The following is a 16,203-nucleotide window of genomic DNA, read 5'->3' on the forward strand; positions in this document are numbered from 1 at the left end:
TTGGCCTATACCCATCTTGCTCCGGATCAGGCGAGCGGCTGATCCTGCGCGGCCCGAGCCCCACGTTCGCAGATCAATTTATTAACGCGATAGCTTGGACGTGCTCCCTTGCGTACGCTTGGACACCTGGGCAGGGGCTTCGAATAAAGTAAGTGGCATAGTCGCGAACTTTTCGTCTGCTCCAGTTTCCAAGCAAAGGGTGAAATTGAAATACATTGTCATCCACTGAGCAGGTTCAGAGACCTGAAGATCATCTGACATCCACGCGTAGTCAGCTGCCAAGCACGGGAGATCCCTGAACCCCAAGAGCTGGTGGGAGATGAAGCATCCTCTACTCCTACCCCCCACTTTCCCAAAAGCCCTTTACGGAACCACACCTTCCACGTATGGCGGGACGACGGGAAGCACCACGACTCTCGAACCTTTTCACAAGCCTATGTTCCCAAAATGGGAAAAAGGGGCAACGATCATTTGTGGGAAATCCTCTCGACGTCAGCAAGGAACATTCCGCTTCCAGAGTGCGCCTTGTCTCTGCCCAGGCAATGCCTCCATAGTCTCCTTTAGGATGGCCATATGTGGTAACATGATTCTCTGGACCTGCCATTTCGGCATGTCGGGAAGCATCCGCTTCTTGGTTCCGTGAAGCTTGGCTCCCGTGGACAGACATTGAACTGATATTGGCCCTATAAACATACCCGTCCTTCCCGTCCCAAGTGGTTGGCTCTGTACGACGAAGACTACGCAACCTTCTTATTGTCTTGCCACGAATTTACGTGGCATAAACATCTTGAGGATGAGGTATCTTCAAGCCCTGCAGCTGCTTGGTGCATTGGCGGCGCCTGTCCAAGCAGCCTTCTCCTGGAGCTCTGTTAAACTTGGAGGCGGAGGAGGTTTCGTGCCCGGAATCTCTTTCCACCCCAAGACGAAAGGCCTGGCATATGCGAGAACAGACATCGGCGGCCTTTACAGGCTCAATGCTGATGATTCATGGACAGCCCTTACAGACAGCATAACCACAGACTCAACTTGGTAAGACCTGGGCTGGATGCGATACGTGGCTTGGGACCTCACTAATCATCTCCGTGTCATAGGAACCGATGGGGTGTTGATGCACTGGCCCTGGATCCTCAGGATGACACCAAAGTCTATCTTGCATTGGGAATGTACACCAACAGGTATGTTTGTACACCTGCCAGAATAATTCAGTTACTTTGGTTGACACTCTCTTAGCTGGGACCCGAACAATGGTGTCATCGCGCGCAGCTCGGACAAGGGGGCCACATGGAGCCAGACGACCTTACCATTCAAAGTCGGTGGAAACATGGCCGGAAGAGGCATGGGTGAACGCCTTGCAGTTGACCCGGCCAACTCCAAGATCATCTACTTCGGCGCGCGCAGCGGTAACGGCCTCTGGAAGTCCACTGACGGAGGTGTTACCTTCGCCAAGGTCTCATCATTCACAGCCACAGGCACTTACCGTGCTGACCCCAGTGATTCCACCGGATACAACAGCGACATCCAAGGTCTTGCCTTTGTCACGTTCGACACTACATCTGCAGTTACTAATGGCGCAACATCGAGGATCTTCGTCGGCACCGCAAGCAATGGCACTCAGCAAGCCGTGTGGCAGTCTACTGATGCTGGCGCAACGTGGAGCGCAGTCGCTGGCCAGCCCGCAGCCTTCTTCCCTCACAAGGCTAGAATTTCGCCGTCAGAAAAGGTGCTCTACCTTACCTATTCCGATGGAACGGGCCCCTACGATGGAACCAACGGTGGCGTATATCGCTACAGCTTGACTAGCAACACATGGACAAACATCACCCCTGTATCTGGGTCGGATTTGTATTTCGGGTTCGGTGGCCTAGGATTGGACGTGCTTAAGCCGGGAACTCTGGTCGTCGCGGCCTTGAACTCGTGGTGGCCCGAGGCCCAGATATTCCGCTCCACTGACTCTGGTGCGACCTGGTCACGTCTGTGGGAGTGGACAAACTACCCGGCCATGAACCGCTACTACAGCATTTCCGCGCCACTGGCACCATGGATCTATAAGAGCTTCATTTCCAAGCCCGATGCTGAGCAGCTCGGGTGGATGATCGAGGCACTGGAGATCGATCCTTTTGACAGCAACCACTGGCTGTATGGAACTGGCCTGACCATTTATGGTGGCCATGATTTGACGAAGTGGGACACAACACACAACATCACCATCCAGTCTCTGGCGGACGGGATTGAACAAACTTCCGTGCAGAATGTCGTGTCTGCTCCCGGCGGAAGTGAACTGCTTGTGGCTGTGGGCGACGTCAATGGGTTTACTTTCAAGAGTGCTTCGGACCTGAAGACAAGCCCCGCGACCGCCTGGGATCCTTTTTGGCCGACCTCGCCTGACGTTGGTAGGTATTTCCACAAACTCCAATCGCTGTTATACCTCAACTGACTTCCTGCGTTAGACTATGCTGGTAACAAAGTCGCTAACGTGGTCCGCATCGGAAACACGGGGGGGTCACAGCAGGTTGCTATCAGCAGCGACGGCGGTGCAACTTGGAATCTCAACTACGGTAGCAGCACAACAGATTACGGCGGGCTTGTGGCGTACAGCGCCGATGCTGATACTATTGTCTGGTCGACCGCGACCTCGGGTGTGCTGCGGTCCCTGAATCAGGCCTCTTTCTCAGCCGTGACAGGCCTTGCGTCAGGAGCAGTCATTGCGAGCGACAAGCGCAACAACACCGTCTTTTACGGCGGTGCATCGGGTGCATTCTACGTGTCTACCAACACCGGGGCAGCATTCAGCAAGGCTGGAGCTTTGGGAAGCGCGACCTCGGTTGCGGACATCGCCGCTCATCCGACCGTCGCAGGAACGGTGTACGTCTCTACTGACGTTGGCATCTTTAAGTCCACCAACTACGGTGCTACCTTTACTCAGATATCGACTGCTCTCACTGCAACTCAACAGATCGCCCTCGGCCTTGGCTCAGGGACGACCTGGAACCTCTACGCCTTCGGTAACGGCCCGGCAGGGAACAAGTTGTACGCATCGGCCGACGACGGCAAGACGTGGGTCGACATCCAGGGGTCCCAGGGTTTCGGAAACATCATCAGCTGCAAGGTCGCAGGCAGCGCAAACAAGGCCGGGCAGGTCTACGTGGGCACCAACGGACGCGGTGCGTTCTTCGCCTCAGGGACGGTAAGTGGCGGCGGCAGTGGCTCTTCCAGTTCATCCACAGCAGCCACCAGCAGCACTGCGACATCCAGGTCCTCAACGGTCTCCTCTACCACCAGTGTCGGGCCAACAACATCCTCAACAAGTACCACTAGTGCTAAAACAACAAGCAGCTCAACTAAGGTGTCCGTCGCCTCCACGACGACTTCCAGCCCTCCCGTGGCCACGTGTTCCGCCGCTAAATATGCTCAGTGCGGTGGCAATGGATATACAGGGTGCACAGTCTGTGCCAGCGGGTCTACTTGTCAGGTACAGAATGAGTACTACTCGCAGTGTCTGTAGCCTTAAGAGGGAGAATCGCTTTCGTCTGGGGGGGGGGGGATCTAGGCCGAGGGGATGCGAGGCCATCCAGACGATGATATGAGTTTGATGGGCAGGTTTCTTGCATATATCCCATTCATGTATATAACGTTCAGTCGTGAGGAAATCCACAAGCATATATGAGCTCAGAATCTCCCAGGCTGTCAGCAGATATGTCATGAGCAGCAAAAGAGATTAGATCAGTGCATGGCCTGCCTATCTTTGCCCAAGGTAATTGTGTGGCCCGTTGCTCTCCCATCCGTGCACCTGTGGCGTATTACCACACGCCCCAGTGCTTGATATTTAGAGTTCTTGAATACACAGTGTACTTTGGAACTACAGAATGGCATGAGAGCCTCCAGCTGAGATACTCATATTCTCTCTGCTGAAGTTGTCTCCATGTCGATGTGGCTTGGGCGTGCTGTTCAAAGAAATAATATTGGTGGACTACAACCACCCAAGACACAAAAGGCAGGTGGACATCATTTGTGAAGGGATACAAATCTTATTAAATTTTAAAACTAGGTAGAATATGTTAAAGAGCTAGTTAATATAATAGAGGACCGGAGCCCTGAAGCAAAAGAAAATTCAAGCCTCTTTGGTTCTCGTCCGGTCAGTCTTGGAAGCGATCCAGTTCTGTCGCACCTCATTTGGAGTGAACTCATCCCGCACAGCTCTGATACCAAATATGAGTGAGATGGCAGACGCGAGAAGCAGGAGAACACGAGAAATGACAACGTCGACGGCGCGTAAGGCAGTATGTCCCAACGTTTTCTCCGCAAAGACGAACCCGCGTTTCGAAAAGGCATGGAGGATGTTGACGAACACAGGGGTGTTGTCAAGCACGCGGAAGATGGCGAAAAGGCTGAGAGTGACCCATGCATCCAGTAAGAGACGATGTAGCAGCTTCGGCATATAGGGCGGGCACTTCATGTCCTGTGCCTTGAGAATGACCCCGTTCAGGTTCCAAAAGAAAATTGCCTTCTCGCCATCCTCGGGCTCGGTCCGCTCCACAACCACCACATCTTCGTCATCTTCGACATCAGCCCGCCTCCAATCGTGCCAAACGTTCCGGTCGACCCTCACTTCCGTCTCGGCGTCTGATGCTGATATCGTGCGGACCTGACTATCCAGTGTGACTTGTACCCTGCCCTTGACAACGCGCAGGTATTCAACATGGTGCTCGTGCCAGTGCAGGCCACTGCTCCATGTTGAACCGGCAGGTAAGGTGACGGTGACTTGGTGAGGTTCGGAGAGGTCAAAGACCACGGCATCAGGCGCTTCGCGTTTGATGACGGGGCTGTTCTTGAATCCGTTCATGATATTTGATACTGGGATGACTGTGGTTGGAAATAACAACAGACGGTGGTTCAAATCTTTGTTTCACATAGCTGGGGCAGGGGCAGATGGTAACTATACGGAGCTGGGTCACAGCGATCACTGTCACAAGGCGTTTGTTTTGGAGGTTGTCAACTGGACACTTGCTAGGCCCAGCACGTGGTCACACCTTATCCGAATCCAGCATCGCTTGTCACCTCATCGGCTTGGGGGGTGGTGGGACAGGGATCTTGTCTTACCAAATTTGGGCCCAGCTTTTGTCCAGCTGACGCAATACCTAGACCTCGTGCATCGCGTTTTCGCAGGAATTCAAATGTGATTCACAATCCCGTTTGTTTTTGTTGCAATCACGTGAACGCACAATCTTCATTGTCTAGGTGCATAGTTTTGCTGCTAGTAGTTGAAAGTTTTCTGCTCAAAGGAAGGCTTGTCGATGACTCTGCGGTGTCACGAGCAGTAGTATTTAAGGCAGACTTCAATGTTCTGCCGGGAATTCTTCTTCTTACCTTGACCCGGTGTCTCTTCTTATACGGAGACAGAAGTATTGTCTAAGATAATTCTAGCATACCTGTACATTTCCGTTTCTGCTAGTTATAGCAGGGATTCATTCTATGTCAGGATACCTGTAAAACCACCTGGGGAGATAGGGCAGAGGGGAGCACTACCTAGGTAGGTATTCAGGCAAGCTTTTTAGCACGTGTGATGGATAATCACTTGCTGCAAAAACAGCAGTCGCTTTATGCCGGCCACAGACAGCTGTACTTCAATCAAATTTGGTCCCAACACGAGGTAGCTACACCGGGCACCATCAAAATCGAAAGCTTCAAGCGTGATTCACATACTGTTGTCTCACTAAATCACTTAGAGATGTGGTTTTGTTTTTAATCCCTATATATATAAAATATATATAGTATCTTTATATAGTAGTAAACGCTTAAGATTTAATATTTAAAGAAATATAGTGCTAATAATAGTGGAAAGAGAATATAATATATAGGTATATAACTAAGCCTTATATTATATAGATAAAGCTAGAAGGTATTACTCTTAATAACACTATATTAGAAAGTTAGTAAAGTAGTTATATAGTAAGATTAAAATAGGTTTAAAATAGCCTCTATAAAAAGAAGAATTTTATAATATAAGACTTAATAAATTAACTTTTTCTATTAATATACTTATTATATAGTTATTTAAATTTATTTTTATTAAATAAGTTAATATTATCTTTATTTTAAGTATATAGTTAATAGAATAGTAATATTATAATAGTAAATTTATTTAAAAGCTTTTTATATAAATTTTATAAAAGATTAAAACTTTTAAAAAGTTAAATAAAGTTTATTTATTATATATTAAATAAATATTATATAAGGAAAGTAAAAGTTTAAGTATTTAAAATTAAATTTTCCTTTTTTAAGTATATTACTTTATTATTAAAGATTTATTTATTTTTATATAATATATAAGGAATATAATAGAAGAGAGAGCCCTATAGGGGAAGCTAGTAACTTTATTATATATAAATAAGTTTAAGGGTATATATTAAGTAATTATTAACTTTATACTTGAGGTATAAGCTAATAGTTAGTCTAAAAGTTAAGAAGATAATAAATAAATAAATATATAGTTAAACAAAAAATACAATGTGGCCGAAGCCATTACTTGGAGATACATACAAGCTTCACTCTCTAGTTCTATAAGACTACTTCAAAGTTTTCTGACTAGAGAGGGAGGGCTTGTCGATGACTCCAGATGTCTGTCCTGCAAGTATTTAAGACAGGCTTCTGTTCAAAACTACTATGCTGATTTCGAATTCATACTCTCCCTTGGATCACTATAAATACACAGAGTTCAGGCGACATCTAAGATGACCTGCTTTTGCGATTGGCGTTGTGATTTGGTACCTTGAAAAAGGCCGGGCCTTGAGCGTTTACCAATGCATGAAGCCGCCACATACATTTCATGCGTATGGCACGGCTTAGAAATGAAACTACCTTGCTTTCGTTGCTCAGATGACTATAGTAGACGGTTTATCGGCTTCATAAGGCCATAGATCCAGAGAGGGGCAGAAGAGTGTGGTTTCGTTTTTAATCCCCATACATGTAAAATGTACGTGGCGCCTTCATACAGTGGTAAACGCTCAAGACCCAGCGTTTGAGGGGGGGGGGGGCAGAAGAGATTGTCAGGCTTCTAGAAGATCCATTCAGCGGTGCTGGATGAGTATTTCTCATGCTATTTGAATGTGAGATTCCTGCACCCAATTCCTGCCGGCCGAAAGTACCTCTCATTCACTCGTCCCTAAGCTCGAAGCGGGGGTCCTTGAGCTGTAATTCCGTTTGTTTTTTTCGCTAAGCCTTGGCAGCCTAAAATTCCACTGCTGCAGTCTCTTCCATTTTTGTTTCCTTCTTCCCTTCCTCTCTTCTTCTGCTAGATTTTGAGCGTTTACCACTGTATGAAGGCGCCATATACATTTTATATGTACAGGGATTAAAAACGAAACCACTCTCTTCTTCTGCACAGAAACGTCCTGCAAGATCCGACTGCAATCGAGACATGTCAGCATACATGTACGCCAGCAATCATGTCTGATCCCCAAGGACAAATGGGCGGTGGTGCAAGAGATGAGTATGTGTTCCCAGGTGCATCTTTCCATCAGGGACAATCTAACAACTGAGCAGTGGCACACCTGATGCGAAACGCCAGCGACTGGACGAGTAAGCACCACATTTTCAATGCCCTCATGAGATCCGAGCAAGTGATCAGCTGTGTTCTAACCATCATGTAGGCAAGATGTTGCTCCTGACCTTACCAAAATCACCATCAGAATCGAGGGCCACGCAGAGTCCTTCGAGTTTGATCGAGACACAGCGATCAATCACTCCCTCTTCATCGAAGCCAAATTGACTGGGGGCTTCATGAATGCCAACACAGCAGTCATCTTGCTCGAGGAGAGCGATTATGCCATCCCCGCCAATGTCGCTCTCCTACAGCAGCACCTCGAGTGGCGCCAGTACGTCGACATCCATGCTGACACAGATGTCGATCTCCCCGACGATCCCATCCAAGAACTGGAGCATTTCGGCGAGCTCGCCAACTTCTGGCTCCTGGCGGACTACCTCCAGAGCCGTACAATCACCAACGCCATCATGGAGGAGTTGGAAAGCAGGGCAGATGACTTCGAGCTGCTGAACGAGGAGCTCTTCAGGCTGTGGTGGGAGAAGCTCGCGCACCAGCCCGCCTGGGACGCGCTTCGGGGCGTCATGCTCGCGTTGTTCGTGGCATCAGACTCGATCCAGGACGCGGCGAGCCGCCATGCCACAATGCCCAGGCTGCCGGTATCTGCTCAGATGGCAATCGTCGACGAGATCCTCCGCCAGCGTGATGACGCCCGAATCGAGCTCAGAAGCGGCCTCGAGCGCATGGGGGACTACGTCGATGATGAGGGCTCAGAGGAGCTCCACAACATCCGAGCATTGGCCGACAAGAAGGTCGCCGCGAGCGACTATTTCAAGCCATACACCAACCGCCGAGATCGCCTCTAGAAGTAAGATAAACATCTCTCGTGTTTCGTGGCCACGGCTAACAGATCTTCATCAGTGAAACCAAAAAGAAGCAGTGTTGGTATGAGCACTAGATGAGCGGGGTCCGAGACACTCACTGGGAGAAACAAATACCTAGGTACTGTATGACCTAGGTATATGAATGACTGGTGATCACACCTGATTGAAATCATGTAAACAAGTCCACGAGAAGGTGCTGGGATCTTGATGAGGAAATTCACACATGTAAAGAGCAGTCTGTACGGATGACAACTTGTGCATTTATAAATCTAGGTTGCTGAAAGTCTGACATGGAGTCAGAAAAGGCTTTGGCTAATTCGCGTGCTGCCTTCATGTTGCATGTCCCTGCCATCGTGCCGACAAGATATACCGGGCTGCGATATACCGGGATGAATCTGGAGGACATGAATCCTGTTGAAATCCATCGGTAACTAGATGTCAATTTCCGCAAACATAAGTGCTCGACGAGCTCGCGGCCGGAGTTGGCCATCGATGTTGAGGAGGGTTTGAGCAGCCAGGTTGGTGTGAAAATCATGGGATTATGCAGGCGCATCATCCTCTGGCCTTAATTACCGACCCACGGCACTGAAGATCCTCCCAGTGCACTCTCCGAAGCCGACTCTCTGACCGTCCTGGCCACACGAGGCCCTGAGGGTGATGGTGTCGCCGTCCTTTAGGAACTTGCGCGCATCCATGCCTGCGAGGAGTACCTCCTTCTTGCCGCCCTCGCTCATCTCCAACAGACTGCCGAGCTCTGATGGCTTCGTCCCGCTGATGGTCCCTGAGCCGAGCAGGTCTCCACTCCTCATGGGACAGCCCCCGAGGGTGTGGTGGGCAAGCATCTGGGGGAAGGACCACAAGAGGTTCTTGGTGGAGACTCGAGAGATGGTGGAGGTGTCACCCTCAGGGGCTGCGGAAACCGGTCAGTGGTGAGTTTAGTAGAGAACCACAGCAGGGCAGGGAAACTGACTTGTCAGATCGACCTCGCACTGCACGTCAAAGACATTGTCCGGTCTCGCCTCCTTGAGATAGTCCTGTAACTGCGGCCTGCCCTCAAGCTCAATGCCCTTGCTCCTGAAGGGCTCCAGCGCATCCGGCGTGATGACCCAGGGGCTGATGGTCGAGGCAAAGTTCTTGCCGTTGAACGGCCCCAGCGGCACATACTCCCAGTTCTGGATGTCCCTCGCGCTCCAGTCGTTGAGCAGGACGTAGCCGAAGATGTGCTCGTCGGCCCTGTTGACGTCGATGGGCGTGCCCATCTCGTTGCCCGTGGCGATGAAGCAGCCCAGCTCGAGCTCGATGTCGAGCTTCTGGCTCGGCCTGACGGCGGGCTGCTTGGGCTCGGCGGCCGGGTCGACGACGATCTGGCCGACTGGCCGCTTGACAGGGTGCCCCGAGACGACGATGCTGGAGGCTCGCCCGTGGTAACCGACGGGCAGGTGTGTGTAGTTTGGCTGCAGGGCGTTTGCCGGGCCGCGCCACATGGAGCCTACGCCGAAGGCGTGGTGGTACCCTGCGTAGAAGTCGGTGTAATCACCGATCTGCATTGGCAGGTGCATCTTGGCCTTCCTCATGGGGACGAGGACCTCTTGACGCAGTGCTGCATTGTCCCTGAGGAACTCGGGGTGCTTGGTGTCTTCAGAGAGCAGGTCTTGGATGGCGCTGCGCACCTGCCGGTGGACGTCTCTCCCTAGCTCTGCGAATCTGTTGAGTGTGGGCGAGTCGAAGACATTGCCCGAGTCCTTGAGACAAGGGAAGATGCTGGCAGCATCTTCTTGGTCGACAAGCCTCTTCAGGTCCAGGACATGGTTCCCGATGGCGGTCACGGCGTGGGGAGCTTCGCCGTCGGCCGTGGCTGCGATGCCGAAGGGGATGTTGGCCAGAGAGAAGTCGCTGTGAGGGTCGACGTCAGGTACCCACGTAGAGGAGCCCATGGTCATCCGTAGTGAGAGCCACCACGTGAGGCGTGTTCGAAAACCATCGTCCACAATAACCCCCTCAAGAGCCCTGGAGAGTCACCGTTATGACGGCACCTGGGCAGTTGTGGGGCCGAGCTCGGCTACTCCCGGAGGGGCTGGGCAGCCCGAAGCCAGCCCCACACACTCTCTCTTGCTCTGCATTATCGATTCCTTTGGTACAGTTGTAGCTCCTCTTGGTGTACAAACCACCTGCAGCCAGCATGATCCAAATCTCGTTTGAGATGGCGAAGAGCCACAATGTTGGAAGAGAGGCCGCGGCAGGTACCCCAGGAACATACATGGGTCTGGCCATGTCGGACTGCTCTGCCCCGGTTTGAGCTTAACATTTGGAGCCTCGGCCAGCGGATACGAGCTCGGGCACCCGCAGCACTCAACGTCTCCGACCCCTCACCGTTCAGTTGTTGGAAACTACCAAACGACGACAGCTTCAAGGACAAACTAGCCTCCACAGCCACCCCGTAATGCCTCAATACCGCGTTGTGAAGAATAGGAAGCCTCGGAGACAAGGCCAGGCCACCAAGCAAGACGTCGCCGACTTCGACTCCGACTCCGAGCTCGACCAGCACAGCCCGCACGCTGCTGACCGCGGGCTGAGGTTGCTCCCGCGAACCTCAGCCGAACAAGCTGCCCGACGCCTCACACGAAACACACAGATCCAGCCCGCCGGCATCTTCCGACCTCAAGACCACTTCCTAGCTCCTGAGCAGCACTTCCCGCTACAGACCATCAGCGTACGAACGCAGTGGCCTCGATATGTCAACCGCTTCAACTCGAAGGAGATGATGCTTGTCGTCGACGGCAGTTGCGTGAACAATGGTGCTGGTGCACGCAGCAACCAACCAGTCGGGGCAGGGAGTGCGCCAAAAGGTGGTTTGAGCTTCATATACAACGACGGGGGCAACGGCGGTGACAAGACCACCATGCTATACCAGACGACGGGCATGGAGAACATGCGTGGCAACCCACCGGTAGACCTGAGCCTCCCCGACATCACAGGCACGATCGCAATGCCGCTCGAGCAAAAGGGCCCGCGCGGCGACACCCACACCCACACCTCCAACCGCGCCAAGCTGCGCGCCGTCATCGCCGCGCTGGACTTCCGCCCGTGGCACAGCGAGGGCTGGCACACGGTCGTGGTCGTGACGGACCTCGAGTACGTCGCCCTGGGGGCCACGCGGTGGCTGCCGGCCTGGGTGCGCCAGGGGTGGCGGGCCGCGCCGCGCAGGGACGGGAGGGGGCGGCCCAGGCCCGGGAGGAAGCTCGCGAACCGCGACCTGTGGGAGGAGCTGCAGGCCCGCGTCGAGGACCTCCGCGCCAACGGCACCGAGGTGGCCTTCTGGCTGGTCCCGCCCCGCGGCCTGGCCAGGGAGGACAGCAACCTGCTCCGGGAGGCCAAGGGCGCGGCCCGTGAGGCCGCTAGGAGCTCTGGGGCTGAGCTGGGTGACTACACGAGGCTGTGTGGCTTGTTCGTGTGATGAATGGTCAGGCTGGGAGGGTCAATTCCATCACGCCCTCTATCTTGTGGCATGACGTGCTGATTACCTGCTGTAGGGAAGCTTGGAAGCCGGGATTCGCGCCTCGAAGGACTATGGCCCGACTGGCGGTAAACACATGCCCTGGTGGATCTCTCCACTGCCTTCTTTCAATCATGTCGAGTGCAAGAGGAGCCCTACAGCCACGTCTTCCTCTGTTATGTCTTTTGAAGGGCAGACAAGAGTTCCCTAGGTGGAGATTCGGACTGACTATGCTAGAGATCGGAGTCTGCCATGTTCTGCTTGTCCAAGAAGCCAGTGTCGCATTGAATTCCGCGGCTGGGCTTTTCCCACAAGGCCTCGGGAATCATTTGCTAACATTATCAGCTGCTCTAGCCTCTTCTGCGCATTACTCCTGGGGCATCTGGGATCCCAGTCTTCCACAACAGCGTCACCTCTCCTTCCCTTGTAGCAGCACAGGCGCTCTTCGCCAATGAGCAATTATATCTTGATCTTTCACGATCGTCATTCCCCGGCAGTGATCGTCGGACTCCCGCAACAGCCGCAAGTCGAAGTGACACCGCAGAGGCGATGCTTCAAATTGAATCTCTAATAGAACTATAAATACTACACCCTTCCCCACTCTTTTGCTCAGCCGCTGAAGCTAGAGGTCTTGATGAAGCGTTAAAATCAGATCAGCCTCATCGAAACAGGTGGATCAGGCTGATCAACGTTCATGCTGCATAGGATTTTGCATGCAGTCTCGTAATATGCCTGTGCTCTGCTAAATTCAAGTGCGCATAGTTTAGCCGTGATTGTGACATGGCAAGCTAATTATTCGATCCCGCATATCTGCAAACCAGACAGACATCATTGATGAGAATGCACCATTCAAGTTGTTGCTATCAAAAGTGCATGTGATCGGAAGAATACGTTGTGGGATTCTTATCGTTGGCATCTTGATCTTGAGATACGGAACCTTGTTGACGATCATACTGTGATGACGATATCAAAGCAGCTTCGTAGTACTAGGTATACGTGTACATGGGTTCCGAAAGGCAGTATATCCGTGTCCGCAGTACATGCGTTCACTGCGAGTTTCATAATATGCACGCAGCCGAACCATCTGCCGATGCCGCATACCAATCACTCGAAATCATGTCCATCAGACAATTGGACCACGTTGTGCTGCAGTGCCAGTTGCCAGCCCACTTGGGCGAGGGTAAGGGTCTTGTCAACTGGTGTGTTTGAGAATCAGGGATGAACAGGAAGCATTGACCCGGTCTGTCGGTCTGCATTAAGCTTCACCTCAAGTGCTGTCCTCCCTGTCACCACTGGCACTGGCTCGTTGCTCTGCGGCCGAGCCGAGCATATCACCCTCACCTCTACTCCGTCACATGTGTGCACCCAGTCGACATACACGTCAAAGGCCCAGCTGAGGACGATCAACCCCTGGTCTACCAGTTGACCGGATCTCGCTTGAAAGAGATCAGCGGATCCCTGGACTGTGCGCCCAGCAAAATTGGCAAGCACCGCCTTGGAGTGGGGACGACAAGCCCGCCCGACAACAGGCCAGCATCACCTTCAAATTTACCCCTGACCTGACCCGTTGTACGTTTGACCGCCCGACTCCAGCCGGTCATACAAACACCACCACCGGCCGACACCTGACGCATATACTCACCTCACCTCACATCTACACTCACACCCACTCCCACTCAGGTCACTCATTCATCCAACCTCACCCGTCACCGGCACATCACCAGATCCATCCACCATGGCGAACCTCGACGGCATTGACGAGCAGAGCCTCGACTGGCTGCGATGCTTCGACACCATGTTCATCATCGACGACTCGGCCGCCATGGCACCGTACTGGAAGGACGTGCAACACCTCATCGAGAAGGTTGCTCCCATCTGTGCTCAGCACGATCCCGACGGGATCGACCTCTACTTCGTTAACCGCATGTATCCCGCGCCCTGCAGAATCTTGAGAGCCTGAGCTGACAAGAGACATACATAGACAAGCCCGGCGGACTTCTCGGCCAGTTCAAGTCCATCCGGAAGACGGGTTACACCCGCATCGGTGGCTTCGTCGGAGGCATGCTGCTCACGGAGAAGGGCAAGGAGGTCAGCTCCATCTTCACCGAGAAGGTCAAGCCCGCTGGCAAGTGCAACATCGGCGCGCGTCTGTAAGCAGTTTCCCCCAGGCCCCTGGGTGCCGGGCCCCCCGTATGAGAGGAGGACGGAGGTAGCGCCCCGCCCTCTGTCACATGTCCGGGCCGGCCGGCGAGAGCGAGGCCTGACAGCCGCTAACCCGACGCGACGCAGCGGCAAGCTGCTGGAGTGGTACATTGAGAAGTTCAAGGCGGGCGAGGAGAGCGCGGCGCTGAACCTGATCGTGCTGACGGCGGGCGCCTTCGACGACGACATCAAGACGCCCATCGTCAACATCGCGCGCGAGCTGGACGCCGCCAACGCGCCCCCGCACCAGGTCGGCATCCAGCTGTTCCGCCTGGGCGGCCCCAACATGGAGCGCCAGAAGACCTTTGACTACCTTGACGACGAGCTCTACAAGGAGGCCAAGGTCCGCGACATCGTCGACACCGTCACCTACAAGGGCGCCGGCGGCGGCGACCTGTCCGGCGACGAGCTGCTCAAGGTCGTCCTGGGCGCCGTCGTCAAGAAGCTCGACACGAGGAGCTCCGAGCTGCGCCTGCAGGGCGGCGCCCAGGTGCTGAGGGCCGAGAGGGACTAGGGCGTCTGGCATTGATGCGGCGGGAGTCTGCGGGGCACGGTTGTGCTCCCTTGGGTTGAAGCGGTATTTTGGTAAAATCTTGTGCCATACTATCAAGACTCTGAACCCTGTTACTGAGGTCATTTTGCAACTCTCGATGAATGTTAGCCAGGACCGACATGTGAACCAGAGCGACCAGTCAAACTTGACGGTGGCTGGCCTGCTCGCTTGCACTATCCTTCGCCTCCGTGAAAGAATCCGTTAAACAGTCACTTTTTGGCGTGTCCTGGTCGTGAATCAGTCGGCATTGGTAGCAAGGACCAGGTGACCGCTTGCATGCGTATTGTTATGCTAGCCCAATTCAGTGTGTATAGGACGGAAAGCAACACGTGGCAGGATTAAAGACCGGTGTGTTAGATTTGTGAAGTCTCGTGCATCATATGAAGAAAAAGACCATGATGATGGTTTGCATATCCAGTCAGGAAGCTGAGTATAATACGATGTCTCATACAAAGTGTATATGGTCCCTCCTTCCTCAAAGCTTAGTCTCAATATGCTCGAAATGTGAACTTAAGCCGGGCCAGTATTAAGGGGTCAGTCGAACAGCTTCCATATAACTGTCGAAAATACATAGCCAAAGTTACTATGCCTACCCTAGGATAGTCTATATACTCTTTATCTACTTCAAGTTCCTCCAGTAAGTCAGAAAGACAATAAGTGACCCACAAGGATATGAGATAGTACATATTTTAGACGCGTAGTGAATTTTACTCTAGAGCCCTGGAGGGCTCTTGACAGTGACTTTTCACTCTTCCCCAATCCGACACCTTCTCAGAGGCCGCCATATACCTTTTCCATACTTACATATATACGCCGTATAACTCCATCACGACGTTCTAATCAACACCATCATCAAGACGATACCCCTTAGCCTTATCTATACATCACAAGGCTAAAACTATAAGCACCTATCATATTAGAACTATCATTATCAACACCATATTCTTTCCAAGCGCTAGGTCTTCAATAATAACCACCATATAAAGGCGCCATATATATCCTCGGACGTATACGGAATAGAAGCAAAACCAGATATATACTCAGACTACGGGTCTCTATCCCCACTTCGAGCACAGGCATCACAGATTCTGCCGTGTCATAATTGTCCAGTCAAACTTTGACCCCTTGCTTGTCAGCTGGCCGAAGTGGGTTCAACAAGAGCTATATTTATTTACACGTGAGCTTGTTCAGAAGTATATGCCATGCAGCTGAAGTACATGAGTGCGGGCCGCGTTTGATGCCTTCCGTGATGCCTGTACGCGATATTGTGAGTCTGCACACCTGGGCAGCATGGATGTTGAACCTTCCACGGGTGCCCAGGTGACCCTGTAGCCCGCCTATGAGTTTTTGTAAGCTCGTGGACTCCGGGACCCACTGACATTTGGCCGTTATTGGGAGACGGTATACCGCATATACCCACTTGAAAATGATACTATTCCCTGGGCTAGATTGACCAAAACTTTATCATCACACTGTGTCTATACAGTAGTCATCTGGAAGTGTTCCATCCGCAAAAGTCAGATTGCTTCGACTT

The 16,203-nt window shown here is 52.3% G+C and overlaps 6 protein-coding genes across 6 annotated transcripts; 4 read left to right on the forward strand and 2 right to left on the reverse strand.

The window, feature by feature from the left end:
• Positions 1-793: 793 nt before the first annotated feature.
• Positions 794-3,315, forward strand: KVR01_000262 (uncharacterized protein; the record flags this gene model as incomplete). Its single annotated transcript, XM_044781713.1, has 5 exons — positions 794-1,029; positions 1,092-1,175; positions 1,231-2,390; positions 2,448-3,184; positions 3,238-3,315. The coding sequence occupies 5 exons, from the start codon at positions 794-796 to the stop codon at positions 3,313-3,315; spliced, it is 2,295 nt and encodes a 764-aa protein (XP_044650211.1).
• A 768-nt stretch (positions 3,316-4,083) lies between these two features.
• Positions 4,084-4,954, reverse strand: KVR01_000245 (uncharacterized protein). The gene has a single exon (XM_044781424.1). The coding sequence runs from the start codon at positions 4,838-4,840 to the stop codon at positions 4,109-4,111; it is 732 nt and encodes a 243-aa protein (XP_044650194.1). The 5' UTR covers positions 4,841-4,954; the 3' UTR covers positions 4,084-4,108.
• A 2,219-nt stretch (positions 4,955-7,173) lies between these two features.
• Positions 7,174-12,529, reverse strand: KVR01_000117 (uncharacterized protein). Its single transcript, XM_044784882.1, has 2 exons — positions 9,392-12,529; positions 7,174-9,331 (listed from the first exon to the last, which is right to left on the reverse strand). Exons 1-2 carry the CDS (start codon positions 10,359-10,361, stop codon positions 8,991-8,993), a joined length of 1,311 nt encoding a protein of 436 aa, XP_044650066.1. The 5' UTR covers positions 10,362-12,529; the 3' UTR covers positions 7,174-8,990.
• KVR01_000114 (uncharacterized protein) lies at positions 7,443-8,403 on the forward strand (the record flags this gene model as incomplete). The annotated part of the gene is made up of 3 exons (XM_044788670.1): positions 7,443-7,486; positions 7,540-7,575; positions 7,647-8,403. 3 exons carry the CDS (start codon positions 7,443-7,445, stop codon positions 8,401-8,403), a joined length of 837 nt encoding a protein of 278 aa, XP_044650063.1.
• On the forward strand, positions 10,586-12,529 carry KVR01_000292 (uncharacterized protein). The gene is made up of 2 exons (XM_044794699.1): positions 10,586-11,895; positions 11,952-12,529. Exon 1 carries the CDS (start codon positions 10,862-10,864, stop codon positions 11,873-11,875), a length of 1,014 nt encoding a protein of 337 aa, XP_044650241.1. The 5' UTR covers positions 10,586-10,861; the 3' UTR covers positions 11,876-11,895; positions 11,952-12,529.
• Positions 12,530-13,169: 640 nt separating this feature from the next.
• On the forward strand, positions 13,170-15,124 carry KVR01_000310 (uncharacterized protein). The gene is made up of 3 exons (XM_044786557.1): positions 13,170-13,836; positions 13,896-14,064; positions 14,204-15,124. Exons 1-3 carry the CDS (start codon positions 13,650-13,652, stop codon positions 14,628-14,630), a joined length of 783 nt encoding a protein of 260 aa, XP_044650259.1. The 5' UTR covers positions 13,170-13,649; the 3' UTR covers positions 14,631-15,124.
• The last annotated feature ends 1,079 nt before the right edge of the window (positions 15,125-16,203 follow it).

The sequence above is a fragment of the Diaporthe batatas genome, assembly GCF_019321695.1.
Source record: "Diaporthe batatas strain CRI 302-4 chromosome Unknown Contig00001, whole genome shotgun sequence".
NCBI lineage: Eukaryota > Fungi > Ascomycota > Sordariomycetes > Diaporthales > Diaporthaceae > Diaporthe > Diaporthe batatas.